This window comes from Pogoniulus pusillus, chromosome 2 (genome assembly GCF_015220805.1).
Source record: "Pogoniulus pusillus isolate bPogPus1 chromosome 2, bPogPus1.pri, whole genome shotgun sequence".
Taxonomy (NCBI): Eukaryota; Metazoa; Chordata; class Aves; order Piciformes; family Lybiidae; genus Pogoniulus; species Pogoniulus pusillus.
Genome location: NC_087265.1, coordinates 31,907,384 through 31,924,126, shown reverse-complemented (window position 1 = coordinate 31,924,126; position 16,743 = coordinate 31,907,384). Strand labels below are relative to the sequence as shown.

General features: G+C 42.5%; 1 protein-coding gene across 1 annotated transcript in view; it reads right to left on the bottom strand.

Moving 5' to 3' along the window:
* IQCA1 (IQ motif containing with AAA domain 1) overlaps window positions 1–16,743 on the bottom strand; it is a 119,075-nt gene that overhangs the window by 84,467 nt on the left and 17,865 nt on the right. Inside the window, exon 5 of the mRNA XM_064159586.1 lies at window positions 13,250–13,437. Coding sequence (XP_064015656.1) covers window positions 13,250–13,437 — 188 coding nt within the window. The remainder of the gene's footprint in view (window positions 1–13,249; window positions 13,438–16,743) is intronic.

Below are 16,743 nucleotides of genomic sequence, written 5' to 3'. Positions count from 1 at the left end.
GCACTGTTAAAATCTCTCATTCAGCCCACGATGGTAACTCCTAATACTGTTCTTGCATAAATCCTAAGGATGCTTGACAGCAGACAAAACATAACTAGTTTGTGATGCTAATAGTGGTGTGTGTTTAAAATAAATTTGTATAAATAATTAGATTTTGTTGTTGTTGTATCTGCAGAGGACTAAACTGCAGCATGACGTAAAAGCTCTGGATTTTGACCTGGATAATAAAACCAATCTGCTTGATGGAATCTGACTACCCTGTGCTGAAATCCTCGGTAAAATTGAAACACGTTGACTCTGGAAGGAATGGAGGATACTCAGGTTTCAGGCAAGTTCATGGTCTACCCACAGAAACAGCATTTTCAAACCTTTTCAGTGTCACTATACGCTCCACGTATAGGATTTGTGGACCTACTTTAACTTTGTGCTGGGAAGAGTTTGCCTAGGTGCTTACCAAACCAGGCAGCACGCTGTCCACCTAACAAAGGCATAGCCCAGTGCTCTCAAGAGAAGCAATCAGCTCAAAGGAAAAGAAATGCCTTGCTTTATGTGTCCTTCATATGCTTATCAACCCTGGCATTGCAGATTTAGAAGGTGATGGAATAATCTGCTTCCTTTGGCCTTCTTCCTTCTCAACTGCTCATCAATTCTGCTTACTGTAATTTAAGTTATTCCCCAAATTGAATTCTCCACAAATGTTCATTCTTAAATGCCTCTGGATTTTGTTTTAACCACCTAAGAACCTACTTTCACTGAAGATGTGCTCTCTGCCTTTGTGGGATCTTATGGCAGCTGAATTTGAGTCTATTTGTGTATTTGACATTCATCTCAAAAAGAGATGAGCTGTTTTGTCTAAGCTACAAGCAAGGGAGGGCAGGGAGGAATGAGACAGCAGGGGGGTAGATGTTCCACCAACTTCCAGTGTAAGCCTGGATTTTCTATGCTAGATGATGCAAGTCTTCTGGTTGTGGAATTCACTTGAAATTCAGCACTGAAGTAACTTGTCAACAGTCCATTACTTATTGATGTGTTGGCATACCGAATCCACAACGCCCTGCATCAACTTTATATCCCCTTCAGATACTCTGCTGCTATGACTCCCAGTATGTAAACTCTGAAAAACCCGATGCCAATGCAAATAATGGAAGGACTGTGTTTCACAGTTAAATATATCCCTCTTCTCTTGTGTGAAGCAAAGGCTGGATTCACAGCTGCACTCCTGGCCATAACTTGTGTGTCTTCTTCCATTCCATAGTTAGAGATGACTTCCTGGCAATCAGGTCTTTTTTTATATACCCACCTGAGCTTGCTTCCCAGTATATGCGTTTGAGGATTGCTTTTCTGTCTTTTTTGTCTTTGCCTAGGACAGTTAATATTTTCTATCAGCCTTTAGTTCTAAGTGTCCCTATTTTTCAAATTGGTAACTTAAAGAAGTGGGTTTTTTCCCCCCTTTTCCCAGATATGTGCCTCTTTCATCCCTCCTCTTCTGATTCTGCCTATCTGGCTCCTCATGACTGTTTCTGCTACCCCTTTACTCTGCTTTTGTCAGTCTGTGCCACATTTCTTTTTCCCCCTTGCCTCCTTTTTTCTTCTACGTAGCCAAGGCTGAAATTGTCTTTTCTATCACCTCTGCTTGCTGCTCCAAAGAGATTGTTCTGTGGAGCAAGGGCTGTAGCTTGGGAGCCACTGCTCTTAAGCTTCATGTTCATTTTTATTCTCCTCACTTCTAAGCTTTTCCTTAGTCGTTCTCTTCCCAGAATATCCCTCAAACACCTTTGCTCTTCCAGCCACTGGCTCTTCAGTGCCTCTCTGTCCTCCTACCAGGCACCAGTGGGACTCCTGATTCTTTTTTTCTCTGCTTGTTTCTTGTTCCTGTATCCCACCAGATCTTCATTCACTTTGCTAGAAAGGAGCAAGTGGGAAAATTGGTTCTTCTATCTGCTCTGTATTAACTTGCTGGAGAAGGTATCTCCCTATCAGAGTGCAGTGAAAAACCTAACTGGGCTGCCTCTCTTACTCTTCCCCTTGGGATTCATTCTGTTCTTCCTTTCTCATTGACTGGAGCTATGCTCTGCTGGTCAAATGAAGAACAGGTCAGATGGTAGAAAGCAGGTTCCTCTGTGCTGAGCATAATAGGTATCTAACTGGATTACTTCAAGAGAAACCAGGTCTGAGCTGAAAATCAGACCCCAATTATTAGTGTCAAACACCCTATTTACCTGTTGCTGCCTTCACAAATCCTGTCTGCTGTGTTAGGACTCTGCCTGGGGAAGGAATAAAGTGCAGCATAGGAGAACTGTAACCCAACATCAATCAAAGGGGGCATGCTGCTGCAGCATGTTCCAGTAAAAGCTCAATCCAATCTTAAAATATGTTGAGCTGTATTATAATAAGCTCTTTGCAAATGTGAGCCCTTGAATGTAGCTCATGTTTGTGTCTTTGGAAGTATCTATGACAACAAATAAATCTAGTATTTGGGAAATGTCCTTGAGAATATCAGTGGGAGGTTTGTTGCATTATGTTGGTAACTCCAAGCTTTTTCAGACTTGCAATTCCCAAGTATTATTATAGATGGACATGAGTGTTCTAGGAAATGAACCAATCAGTTACAACATTTATTTTCTTGCTTGCAAATGGGACCAACTTAGAGTAATGCTATTTACTTGAGCTGATTCCAGCCTTTTAGACCTATAAAGGAGTGGATATTTTTGGGAGCTTTAGTGCTAAGCAGGAGGCTTAGACTCAAGGTCAATGGACTGTGGGCTGTCTGTGGGTCACTTCCAGCCATTTGAAGAAGGTAGAAGAGAAACTTGTCCCTGTACTAATACTGTGGGTGTGGTTCTCTAATTCCTTCTTGCTGAGCAGCAACTGTACCACCAAATATGTATGCTGAGACTTATTGCTTTGACCTCACTTGTTGTATCCATTATTCCTATATATCTCATACTGTGCTCTTAGGAGTGAAAGAGCCAAAATGAAGAGGTGTCCTGCCTGTATGTGCAGAACTACTCCTATGTCTGTATCCATGCCACACTTGCTGGCACTGAGCCTTTTGTGGGGCACTTATGGATTCTTATATAAAGTCTGGAAAAGTTATGCACCAAACATGGGACTCAGAATGCTCATTCACTGGCAACATTCTGGGAGAAGCTTGCTTCCTCTCATCTATTGGTGCCTTATCTGAGGCTTCTTGTCTCTCTCAAGTATCTGATCTGATTTCTTGCATTCTAACTTCTATTGATTAAACTTATCTTGCTTCTCATCTTGTGTGAACAGCTGTGCACTCTGCAGTGCACTGGGCAGGAACCAAGAGCACCAAAACAGCTGTGCTACTTTTCCACTTCTCGTTTTAGCACTTTGCAATGTCACTGCCTGACACTATCCAGTACAAAGCTCTGTTTCTCCACTGAGCATAATTTGTGAAACCATTTGGACTATCGACCACTTGGATGAAAGCTTTAGATGCTGAGCATTCAATTTACAGTACACAGGTCTGAAAATACTGGCTCAAACAGTTCCAGTTTTCCCAAAGAAGTCTATTAAAAGATCTAATGCTGCTTATGCTAAATAAATGAAAATGTCTAATTGGACACATCCTTTTGCTTCCAAGATTTAAGAGTTTCACCAGGCCTTTTGGAACAGAAATATCTTTGCTGTCTCTCAAAATCCTACCTCCCCAAGCTGAAATTATAGGCTGTGCATAATTTAGCCTTTGGTTTACAGTCACCACAGTTTTTAAGAGCTTCACAATTGAAAACCGTGGAGACAGAAACTGGGACTGAAATGGAATGGGGGAAAGATTAAGTCTTTCTGGGAATGCAATTTAGGAGCAAGCAGTTTGAGGAGAAAAGTGGAGGAGGAGAGACTGGTCTGAAGAACCATGCTCATTATGGCTTTGCTAATGTGTGACTGCTTGGATCTGAACGAGCTTTTAATGTTGCTAATCCATAATTTATATGCAAGCATGGCAAGAGGTGTGCAATACAAACTAAGCCTGATGAAGAGATGACTATGTGCTTATAGATGCTTGAAGTTCTGAGCATTCCTGCAAGATGCTGAGGAAAAGCCCTATTCCAGGCAGAAAGCCTCTGCCTGAACTTTTCAGCAGAAAAAAAGAAAGTGCCAAAGCACTGAAATAGTTTTCCTTGACCTTGCACAGGTGGCAAACTGTTTGAGGAGCAAGAGCATATGCTTTCATATCTGTAACACCTTTGGAAAAGTCCTGATCTTGATAAACTTGCTCAGAAACAGCAGGGTCTTATTCTGTGAATCCCCCTGGGTGTTGATGGGAGTCTGCCTAGAACAAGAACTTTGCTCTGTTAAATACCATCAGGATTTGACCCTATTTTTAGTATTGAAGTCAGTAAGCAAACTGTCAGAGAAAAGAGAGATCACTCAGGGCTGACTGTTAATGACTTTGTGATTTAAGATAGCTGAATTACTGTCTGGAAGGGAATAGCAGTGTTTGGAAAGCTGGCAAAGATGTGCTTACAAGCAGCATTGGTGTACTCAACGATTAAATCAGGAGGTTCATGAAGATGAATTGTTATGTTGAAAACCCCTTGGGAAGCTTGATTTGCACCTGCAGCATTTTAAGAAACTTCTTTTTGTTCCTTAGTAATTTCAAACTTTTGGTAGTTCAGTGAGTGAAATGAGGGTCAGCAGCAGTGCATTTGTTTTTAATCACTGTATAGAGGTGGCAATCATAAATTGAAGTGTCAATTCAAGGAGCCTTACAGAACAGGGAAGGCAACACATCTCAGAGTTTTGTGGTGATTTAGAAAGCAGAACCAGTGATGTTATCAGTGCCTCTCTGGAGGCGTGACACCAGGGTTCAGCTGGTCTTACGGTTTCAGATTCCTGCCACAAGGATTTATCAGTGTTTCACCAAGTATGAGAAATATATGAATCCAGGGGCTTCTGGCTGATCCCCCCCAAAAGCCATCAAGCTGCCTCTATTAATGTCAGCACACTCATAAATTTTTGCGTGCACTGAAGTAGGCAACTTCTGCCACTGCACAGAAGCTTCCAGAGGTGTCCCCTGCCTCCTGTAAATCCAGGGACACCCAATAAAGTAGATTAACTGCAGGTGGACTTAATAACAGTTGTCCCTCCCTTGGAATTACAGGGGTTCACCTTTTTTAAGAGCGAACAGCATGGTGTTCCCATAAGTGAGAAAGAAGGACTGAGGGTTTGGTTGTTTGGATTTGGGTTTTTTTTGATTGTTTGGTTTGGGTTTTTTTAATGACTGTCAAAGCTAGAGAGTGGATTATGGGAAAACAGGTTGCAGAACTGTGGGCTACACTGTCTCCTGTCATACACAAACAATTCTCTTGTTTATGATAACTTATTTTCCCTCTGCTCAAAGAAACCCAGTGGGCTATTTGCTCTGGTACTCCTCCGGTAAGCCAGTGCTGCATTTGCATTCCATTCCCTTGCTCCCTCCAGCCCTAAAGATGTCTGCCAAAATTAGTCACTAGATAACTACTCAGTGGAAGCTTTAAGAATGTGTTAGGAAATGCTTGAACATTACCCATTAATGTTTACAGCTCCTAATTACGTTAATTAATCAGTCTTAGAGGTTGTCTCGCCCGGGAGCCCAAAGGCAGGATTTTAGTTCCCACAGACATACTTTAGCTCAGCAGCATGGCTGCTTGCAGCGAGGAGCTCAGCATGGTCTGGATGCCAGACTATTTATTCAGGATCCTGGACAGGTTTTGCTGCCAGAGCTATGTACTGTCACTGCTCTGCTCCAGTTGGACTTTGAAGCTAGCTTTGACTGTCTACATGAGGTACATCTGGGAGTAGGCTGAACCATGTTCAGGACGACTGACATTAAATGTAAGCTGCTCCTGTATTTTGGCATGGGAGAAAGGCATTTAGAGAGCACTTTGTACCAGCACTAATTGTTATGATACAGAGATTGCTGCCTGTGTATAATCTGAAGTTGTTAGCTCTGCCAGAAAACAGAAGTGAAATGATGGGTAGAGAAAATGGACATGGTCTCTTGTATTAATGTTTCTGTGGTTATGCAGGAAGGCAAAGGATTTGGGCAGTGGAGGGCACCCAAGCCTGTGTCACCTTCTTTCAGAGCTTCATTTTCACAATTCAGAGCTTGCCTTCAGTCTCCTGAGGAAAATAAGATGGTTCAGAGAGAAAACAAAACCCAGACTATCTGAAGAATGGTTCAGAAGGAGCTTCTCCTTGTTTTGTGCTATTCCCTAAGGAATTCTGTTTGTGTAGGCTTTCAGTGCTGAAAGTACAAGAGGGCAGGCAAAGATACATTCAGCTCCAATGAACAGCTAAGGACAGCAGAAAACAGTAATGCAGATAAAGACCTTTTTCTTGTTTAGTTCAGCTCATCCTCATCTAGTGGAACCATCAGACAACCACTTACTTGTCCTCATTTGCATGATATCCTGGTTTTAACACTGACCTCATAGCTGCTTCTGGCTGGTAATTTTTTCTCCCACAAGGAATATCACATACAAGTGGCTTGTGAGTGTGTGACAATCCTTTACTGATGACAGGGAGAACAAGTAACAATGATATGGGTTTAGGTGAAAGACAGTGACTCCTCACCCATCCATAAATGGCTCCTGTGACCAGCAATCCCCACTTCTGTTTGAATATAAAGTACCAGATGCCAGAATGGCATTTTTTTGTAGGTTCCTGAAGGAAAAATGCCCTTTCAGGGATGGCAGACAAGAAGAGAATGCATTTTCCAGAGTAACAGGGCACTGTAGCCTTGAGCTCTGTGGTAAAGGGTTGGACTTGATGATCTGTGAGGTCTCTTCCAACCTTGTTGACACTGTGATACTGTGATACTGTATGGAAAGAGGACTGATTCAGGGGCTGGTGATACCTGTCTTCCAAGGGTTTCTAGACTGGATCTTGGTCTATAAGAGAACTGTCTGTTGTAGTGGTTCACTGCTCTAAACCTGGCTATTAGGCAATTTTCCTATCAGCTGTTTTGTGAACTGTTGCCATATTGTGTAGAGACCACATTCCATGCTTCTTGGTTACTTGGAAATCGCTTCTGGCAGGCTGAGGGCATGTATGATGAGCCAGATGGGACTGAAATACAACGCAGGTCTGGATAGACTTAGAGCAACATTTCCTCTGAACAAGAGCTGAGGTGGAACAGGGAGGGGGTGCCACTGCTTGGCACTGATGAGGTGTCATCTGTCTCCATCCTGTTGGCAAGACTTCAGTTGCTGATGGATTGCCTGGCAGCTTTCATGCACGTTAACATCGAGTTCATAAAAAGCAGTGTGTACAGAGTGTGAAATGTGATATGAGCAGTGCCTGACACAAACGAATACTTCCCCTATTCTGCAGAGTTTCAATGCAAAACCTCTCTCTCTCCATTCATCTTCCTCCTGCCTTCTCCTTCCCCACCCCCTGCTACCTAGGGAGCCCTGTGAACAGGCACATTGGCAGTAAACTCAACTCAACAAAATAATCTTGTGAAAAAGGGAAATAAAACACAATAACTTCCCATTTCTTTCTCCTTTCCTCTGCATCAAAGCCTGGGCTGGCTGTCAGGAATGTTCCAAATGAATAAATAAAATGCAGGAACCTCCTGCTTCAGAAGGAGTCTCATTCTCTCACCATGAAGCTTGGCCAATTCTCTTTCTGACAGTACTCAAGACAGCAGGCAGAGCAAGAAGATCATTCAAAGCTAATCAGTAAAGTGTAAACCTATTATGAAAGCACATTTACCCCTTGCCTCCTCCTTTTGAGAAAACCAATCCCCAAATCTGTGGGAATAACACATAACGTACATAAAAGTTGCTATTACTTAGATCCCCTGTTATTAGGTCAGCAATGCCACTGATGAAATGCTCCCTAGAGTGCTGAGCAGCAGCATATAAATCCTCCAAGAAATCCACAGCATAATTTGTTACAGCTAGAGGGCATAAGACACATTACAGCAAAGCCTCTGTATTGGGCTCTCCCCTGTGATTCTTGAGGCTATCTCTTGTAATAAAACCCTCATCTTGATTTCTTATCCTTTGTATTGATTTCTGTCAGAGAAGGCTTTTCTTAGACAAAGATATTGCTATGGTTCTCTCTATAATGAGATCTTTCTCCCCTCTTCTCAACACATTTAAAAAAATAAGTATTTATTTTAAGGATGACTCAGGGAAGATTTGTAATTTGGGAACTGTTGCTATGTGCACCAGGTAAAAAGCAGAGATGATGATGATGGTGACGGGTTTTGCACATGCAGTGCAAAACCCTAAACGTGAAATTAGAGAGAAATGGTTTTGTTCTGGAATAGTACAGGAAATTGAAACTAAACCTCCAGCTATGCAATTGCTGTATCTTAATATGAAACTCTGTTATTAATGTAATGGATGGAATCTGTGGGAGTCAAGTGATTAAAATCCAGACTCAGATGTATATAATGGTAGCAGCTGTTAACTTTGGAACGTTTGTACTCCTGCCTTAAGAGTCGTATAACTGTCTCAAAAAAAGGGAGGCCTGCAGGTATACTCCATGATACTTTCATTAAAATAACACACCAAAAAGTTACCTTTATTTTCTAGTGTGACACATGGGGACAAGGCCAGACAGACATCCAGAAAGCTTTACATGAACGATTTGCAAGCCAAATAAGAACAACCTCATGGAAGCCAACAGAGATAAACAGAACAAGGGATGGTAAGGCAGTGAAATGCACAGTCTTATACCAAAAATATTTTGCCTTCTCTACAGTGGGTTTACAATAAGCAACTGGAACCTTTTCATTTAATCTATTCCTTTCAGTTTTGCTTTGTTTTGTTGTTTCAGAATCTATCTTCATGAGAAGATAGGTATCCAGGGAAAGGTGACAAAGCTGGTGAGGGTCCTGGAACACAAGTCCTGTGAGGAGAGGCTGAGGGAGTTGGGATTGTTTAGCCTGGAGAAGAGGAGGCTCAGGGGTGACCTCATTGCTGTCTACAGCTACCTGAAGGGAGGCTGTAGCCAGGTGGGGGTTGGCCTCATCTCCCAGGCAACCAGCAATAGAACAAGGGGACACAGTCTCAAGTTGTGCTGGGGGAAGTATAGGCTGGATGTTAGGAGGAAGTTTTTCCCAGAGAGAGTGATTTCCCATTGGAATGGGCTGCCCAGGGAGGTGGTGGAGTCACTGTCCCTGGAGGTGTTTAAGAAAAGCCTGGATGAGGCACTTAGAGCCATGGTCTAGTTGATTGTATAGGGCTGGGTGGTAGGTTTGACTGGATGATCGTGGAGGTCTCTTCCAACCTGGTTGATTCTATGATTCTAAGAAGCTGTCCTGGGTTTTGAATTGGCTGAAGCTATGTAAGTGCCCTTATGCAAAGTAAGTGGAAAATATTTATAGCAGTTCTTACAAGTGGAGAAATTTACTATGTACTCATTGCTTTTGTAATCTAATAGCAGCTCTGCTGAAGGACAATACCTGCTAATTGTATTTCCTATCACATCCTTTTGCAATTGAAGGATGAATATGAAAGTTTAGGTTTATTTTCTTTAGAACATGCAGCAAAAATTGTTCAAAAGAAGCTTTGTTCCCCTTTAGCTATCTGTTTATTTAACAGACTATGGAAAAGGGTAAACTCTGTCAAAAAGCCTAGTTTAAAGAATAATTTATAAGCTACATTTAGCTGTTGATCTTGTAGGCTGGCTTAGTGGAGAGCCAAAATATATCCTGGCAGGTAATAATTAATATAAACCCTGACACTTCAGATCTGGCCACTGTTCAGAAGGCCAGGCAGGAGCAAGACACAACTCCTACTAGTTCTGCAGTGTCTCGGGCATGCACCATATGGAAAGCTTGGCTCTTCCTGACACACATGCTTCCCATGTGTAGAAATCTGTAGCCTTGTTTTTTTCCAACCTGTTTTGGATGCAAGTGAAATATGTCTGTGTGGAAAATCATATTGGTCACTAATAGAGGCCTTCTGTGAAGAGCAGGATGGCAGGCAGCTCACTCCGACTCTTCTCGGTCCCATAAAATCAGTGCATCACTCAGCCAGATTAACATGAACTAAAATATTGGGTGATGTCCAACCTTTGCTGAAGCTGATGGCAGCTCTCCCACTGGTTTCACTGGGGGCAAAATTTTATCTACCACACCACTAAATCACCAGATTTTTTTTTGTAATCAATTAAATGTGCCTTATTGATTTTTAGAGATAATGATGGACAGTTAATTTAAAAGATGAGAGTAACAGGGAGTGTGATCTACCTGCACTAAGTCTGTAACTGCCCCTTTGCCATCAGATATGACCCTGCACTGTGCCACCCCTTGTAACTATGCATGTGATGAAGCTGGTGAGGGGCCTGGAACACAGCCCTATGAGAAGAAGCTGAGGGAGCTGGGATTGTTCAGCCTGGAGAAGAGGAGGCTCAGGGAGGATCTCACTGCTGTCTACAACTACCTGAAGGGAGGCTGTAGCCAGATGGGGGTTGGTCTCTTCTGCCAGGCAACCAGCAATAGAACAAGGAGACACAGTCTCAAGTTGTGCTGGGGGAAGTATAGGCTGGATTTTAGGAGTAAGTTTTTCCCAGACAGAGTGATTTGACATTGGAATGGGCTGCCCAGGGAGGTGGTGGAGTAACTGTCCCTGGAGGTGTTCAAACAAAGACTGGATGAAGCACTTAGTGGTCTAGTTGATTAGTCTAGTTGACTGGATAGGGCTGGGTGCTAGGTTGGAGTGGATGATCTTGGAAGTCTCTTCCAGCCTGGTTGATTCTATGATTCCATGATGCAGCATCACTTTTACTGTGCTCTATGAGAATGGTCTGATTTAGCTTACTTTTTGTGGCAATTTTTAGTATCAGATTGTTTCAGATAGGTGGGTTGAGAAGCAGCTCAGTCTGGTTATTCTACAAGATTAGAGGGAAGTCGTTTTCTCAGTCTGCCTCAGCTGCAGCAGAAGAACATGTCTGACTAAAAAAGTGTGTGTATAAGCACTGATTATCTCTGTGTGTGGGTATGTCTTGGTCCCATTTAACACAATCACTTGCTCAGGAAGAGCATACTTATAGAGCTACCCAAGATCAGTTAATGTGCTGCTTATATTCAAACATCTGCTTTAATCTTTGTTCATTTTCAAGTTAAGATGAGCTTCAAGACTACAGAACCTGACAAGGCCAGACGAGATAACTTAAAGGTTAGCTAAAGAACTCCCTACAACTTGCTTAATCACATATTTATATGCTGGGATACAGACTATGTCTGCCCACAGCCTTGAAGTCTTACCTAAAGTGGTGCCCCTGGGCACACTTGGGATACAAATGTATCAGTGAGGTCCCATTTCACTTATAAGGGCTGCTTGAATAAGAAAGCTCAGCATTTACACTCCACTTTACATCTTCAGAGTATTTCATACATACATGAGTCTGAGGTGGCTTATACATTAGGTAGCAAGGGCTGTGATGAACTGCTCGTTCAGCCATTCCTCTCCACCTGCCTTGACTGAGCGATGGCTTCGGCTTCCTCTAAATGATCCTTTGGATTGGTTAAACTCTTGCTTGGCTCTGCTGTTAAGGGTCTCCATGGAATGGATTTTACTTTTAATAATGTCTCATAACTGTCTTTAAAGAGGTTTATGGCTCAGCCTTATTCTCTGGGAGACTGACTGTTCTCTGCTAATCTCCTAGAGAAACATTGTTATTGGTTCATACAGTGTTTCAGTGAGTACTGCTCAAGCTGTAGAATCAAGTTAATTGGACACGATTGACCTATGTTAGAGAATTACTATTAGGTGAGTAATATTAAGCAAAGGAAATAAGATCTTTCTCTGCCTTAGAACGTACTGGGAGTTGTGGGGAGCAGCAGGAAATGGTAGCTCAAGAAGTGTGCAGACCAAGTCCTAGGAACAGAGTTGATTTAGGGGAAGGAGAAATGCTTTGTGAGGACTGAGATTTGTAAAACCAACAGGTCTTTGTAAAGGAGAGCTAAACGGGGTAAAAATATACTAGAGTATTGAGTGTCTCTAAGGCAAAAGTACCAGAAAAAGGAGAAACAGATTTTAGCAGACCTGTGACAGTGCTATTTCTGATTTCCTTTTGTTTTAAAACAAACACCACACTGTTATATAGGTACCAAAACCTTATTAAAGCAGTCAAGGACTAAATAGAGCAGGATTCCATCAGAACGCATTTGTGTTTCCAACTGGAAACTGCAAGCTGAAGGCAGGTCCAGTACACTGAAAAATGCTGAATGATTAATGGACATGACAATAGCTCACAAGACAAATATGATCCCTGTAACATCACCAAGCAGCTCAAGATGCAACAACCCTGGAAAGAAGCATTTCTGCAGAGCAGCTGAAACAGTGGTGCTAAATTCTGGAACTTCTGGGTGCTGCTTCCCAATTTACTACTAAGTAGTAATCCACTGGATGGAGTAAATCCTGGAAAACCACCTCTATTCCAAAAGCAGCCTACATTCCTTGGTACAAGGCTTTACCATATTGCCATACTAGAAACGCCAGTCTCCAAACTTCTTCAGCTAAAGTAAACTTCCTGAGAGAACTGTAGATGTCAGCACTCGGATCAAGAAAGTCTAAGTATGTGCTTAACTCTACTGAGACGTGAAGTTTCACTGAGATCAGCAGCACTACTTCAGTAAAGTTACGTTTGGAGGAGTGTCTTCAAGGCCTCAAGTGCAAAAGTACTGCAGAGTCATATTGGCTGCTGGACAAGACCTGTATCAGGCACCTGAATTGCAGTACTGGCAACGTGATGTGGGTTGCTATAGCCAATAATTATAGTTCTAGCTCATGGAAGACTGCGTTCTGTCTCCTAAACCTTATTTATTTGGACATGGAAAAAAGTCAGTGTTCCTAAACTTTCAGTATGCTTCTTATAATTAGAAAGCCAGAGCCCAAGCTAATGTGCAAACTGAATGTGTCCCCACTTTAATTCTTATGGGCCTAATTTTGCAGTTTGCCTTTCAAGGTGCCCCTCTGATCCCTATGGGGCTGTGCAAGTAATAATATGCTAATCTGGTTTCCCCAGTTCAGAGTCCTGCCACTCAGGAACTTAGCTTTGCAGATGATGCAAAACTAGTTCTGAAGCTGGAACTGGGATCATCACTGCAAGATGGATTTTGTGATTTGTCAGGACTGGGATCATCACTGCAAGATGGATTTTGTGATTTGTCAGGACTGGGATCACCACTGCAAGATGGATTTTGTGATTTGTCAGAACTGAAAAATCAGGCTCCCTGGGGCAAATGGACTTGTCAGAGGGCAAATGTTTCTCTCCTTACCGGCTCTCGAGGAAACACTGGCCAATCTGATCCTGGAGAGTTTCCTTGATGTGGACCCCTTCCATTTCTCTTAACTTGTCCTTGATGGGTACCTCCTCATGTCTTTCCTGGACCTTACTTTGCAGAGCATCTACTTTCCTGGCCTGCATCTGTGAATGACTTGCTGCCATTAAGTGAGGAGGCAGAATCTGAAAACGACAGGAGAAAACAAAAGGTATGAACTAAAAGAAGCTTAACATAAACTGGAATGCCAGGTTGACAGTGAATCTGAGCTTAAGCCTTAGTTTATTTGTGAGAAGCCAGGAAAAAAAACCTGTGCTCATAAAAAGTGCCTGGATGTACACAATGGCCTATTGTTAGTGTTTTGGCATTAATTAGCAGCATTGCAATGTACAAAAACAACCCTTCCAGCGTGGGATCCTGGGATCTCAATGAGACAGGTGAGAAAACCGCTGTTCTGCAAATGCCAACTTTATCCGTGTCAGAAGGGTGCCAGAGACTTTTTAATTGAATTTTCAAATGTTTGGACTTCCCATTGGTACTTTTTAATTAGCCAGTATTGTTTTTAATTTGTTCACTTAAATTTTTATATGCACTTCTTGGTCACTGGTTTCCTGGTATTTTGTTGCAGCTGCTCATAGTCCTTTAGGAAATCAACTTCCCTTGAGGAACAACAACAACAAAAGAATAAACACCCCCCCCCGCACCCCCCCCCAAATACTGTAATAAAAATCATAGCTCCCCAAGTTTCCCATGATTTGATAACCTTGGCAAGAAGGGATACTAGGGCAGTTTAAAGTCTCACAGTAATTTCTGCTTTGTGATTGATTTTACATGTGTGCTTTGAAAGGGAAAAATGAAAGTCTTTCTGGTATGCAAATACAGAAGCATGAAAAATACCATCTGTGTGGGTGGTCTGAAAGTTTGCATTTTTTTAGTTTGCAGTGTTTGATAAAGTTAAGATGCTCTTAGGGTTTTATGAGCTATTACTACCTTGTAAGGGTAGAGGCAAATATATAGTAAAAATTAAGCGGTAAACTAGCTTTGGAGCTCTTCTGAATGCTGGGAAAAAGGTATTTCCTACATACTTGGGAAGTACCAATCACATTGCCTGACAGAGTATGTCAAATGTAAGACTAGGAATGAGGAGAAAATGTGATAATCTGGTTTTGTGATACGATATGTTAAACTCTTCAGAGTTAGTGACTGTCTGGCATATAGATGGCAGCATATGTGAACAAAAGCCTAGGGCACTCAGTTTGCATGGGAAAAAAACAACAGCCATGCAATTCTGTCCTGAGCTTTTACCTTCAGAATGTGTAGAAATTCTCCTTAATCAGCACATCTCAGAATAATTTAGTAATGCATTCTCCCTGCTTATGTGATGTATTTTTTAGCGTGCTCCAAGTCCTCATTCCAGAGGACTCCCGCAAAGATAAAAACCTCTTCAATCAAAGGTTTGGCCAGCTTATATTTAAGATCTGTTGGTGTTTTTCCATGCTTCACCAGGTTCCAAAAATCACTAACAAGTGCCAAGCAAACTTGGTTTCAGAAAGTATACAGTGGGATTGCACAGTCTCCAAAGTAAGCGCAGAGGCCCTGTTCAGGAAAGCAATTTACTGCCTTCCCCGCATCTGTGATATGTGACTCGCACTGTGCAAGAGGAATTGGTCAAGGTCGCTGCTGAGAAAATATTCAGGAGGAAACAAGAAGAGCAGCATGTGCACATGCTGCTGCAAGGCAGCAGCATTACTTGCTGCCTGAACGTATGACCCAAAGTGTTGCCTTTCACCCTGAGATGTTACCTTCACTCAGTTCTCAGTTTCCATGGAGGTTAAACGTTTCTGATCTTGGCCTTCACCAGTGCCTATTTTAAGGTCTGGCAAAATTACCACCAAGGCTATTTGTTTTTATTTCACCTGGATTTCACTATTGTTTGCTTTACTAATGCTAAAGGAACCTCAAAATGGCCTGTGATGATGCCTTCTCATCACTCATTCAGAAACCACATAAGGACCCAGGAAACCTGCTTCCCAGACCATGGTTAGATTCACACTCAGCTTTTGCTTCACTACAGCAATGCTCAAGGGATTCCTCCTCTGAGAAGCTCTTCTCAGAGTACTGCTGCCTAGAGGTATTGGCAGTAGGGTTGCTATAAAGAGATGAGCCAGCTAGAGCCAACATGACTCTTTAATATCTTTTCAGACCTCGTATGGTGTGGACTGAACCGACACTGCATAATGTGCAGAGGACAGCCTACTAGACTTTTAAACCAGATGCTCACCAGGGGAAGCTGGGGAAGGACTGCTTCATTTAGACACAGGTTTTCTAGCTGAAGGTACATGAGAAGAAAAGAGATAAGGGGAAGAAATATGGGAACACACAAAGAGGAACTGAATGAGGGTTTCCATGAGCACAGTTACTTGTACTGAATGCTTATGCCTTGCTGAGTGGGTAGAAGGTCCTCTCACCCCTCTCAAGTCCTTTGGGAAGTGACAGAATCAATGCCCAGGCCTAGACAACTTCATGTCAGGGGCACAAGTATATTTCCAGCTTTAGTGGGGCTGATATGCAGCTGATGGAGAAGGACAAGCTCCTGTACAGTGCACAACTGGACATTTAAGAGTGAAATGTCATGAAACTCTCACCAGATATACATCTCACTTGTGCTGGGAAAGGGCTGGGTATGAGGTCCTTCTCTTCTGTACAGATCTGGGCACCCATCTGACCACTTCAGCTCTTTAAGAAGTGGAAAATAATTCCTTTTGTCTTTCCACTCCTAGCCTCCTCAGGCCTCTGTATAATGAGATGAATCCAAGCCAGCCAAGGAGGCAGTTGAGGACCAGAACCATAACAGGGGAAGAAGTTGGTGAGCATGAGGCCAGAACAAAGCAGAGAGCAGGATGGCCCCTGCTAGTATCATGGAAAGGAAGAGCTTTTCTGTCATCTCTGAACCTCCCTTCTGCTCAGCTGCTCCTGTGAACTGTTCTCCACTGGGTCTTGAAGGAGTCTGTGAATTTACTATCAGATATCTTTCATCAGTACCAAAGCTAAACAAGATTCAGTTTGAACTGGCAACAATGTGCCCACATGAGCAAGACCAGAAGCAGGAGATTCTTTAAGTGAATTAATATAGACCCTATCTACACTTGAGCCTTGGATCCAGTGTGTGGACACACTCCAGGTCGTTCTAAACCAGATGCTCAGATGCTGATACCAACAGGGCTACAGAACGTGATCTAGCCAAGTCCTGAGTAAATATTTGTGCAGCTACCTGTCTGAGCACCATACAGTTATCAGTATCTGCTGATACTAGCTTAGGAGTTGCCCTCAGCCTGGAGGCTGAGACATAACCTTGTACAACAGCTTATGAAAAGAAGCCCTGTTGTATCTGCCTTTCATATTTTGTTTTTGTTTAGTTTTCTTTTCCAGAGACTGTTTTATTACAAGAAAAAAACCCAACCAAACAAAACAGGAAGCACTTCTACCAACAG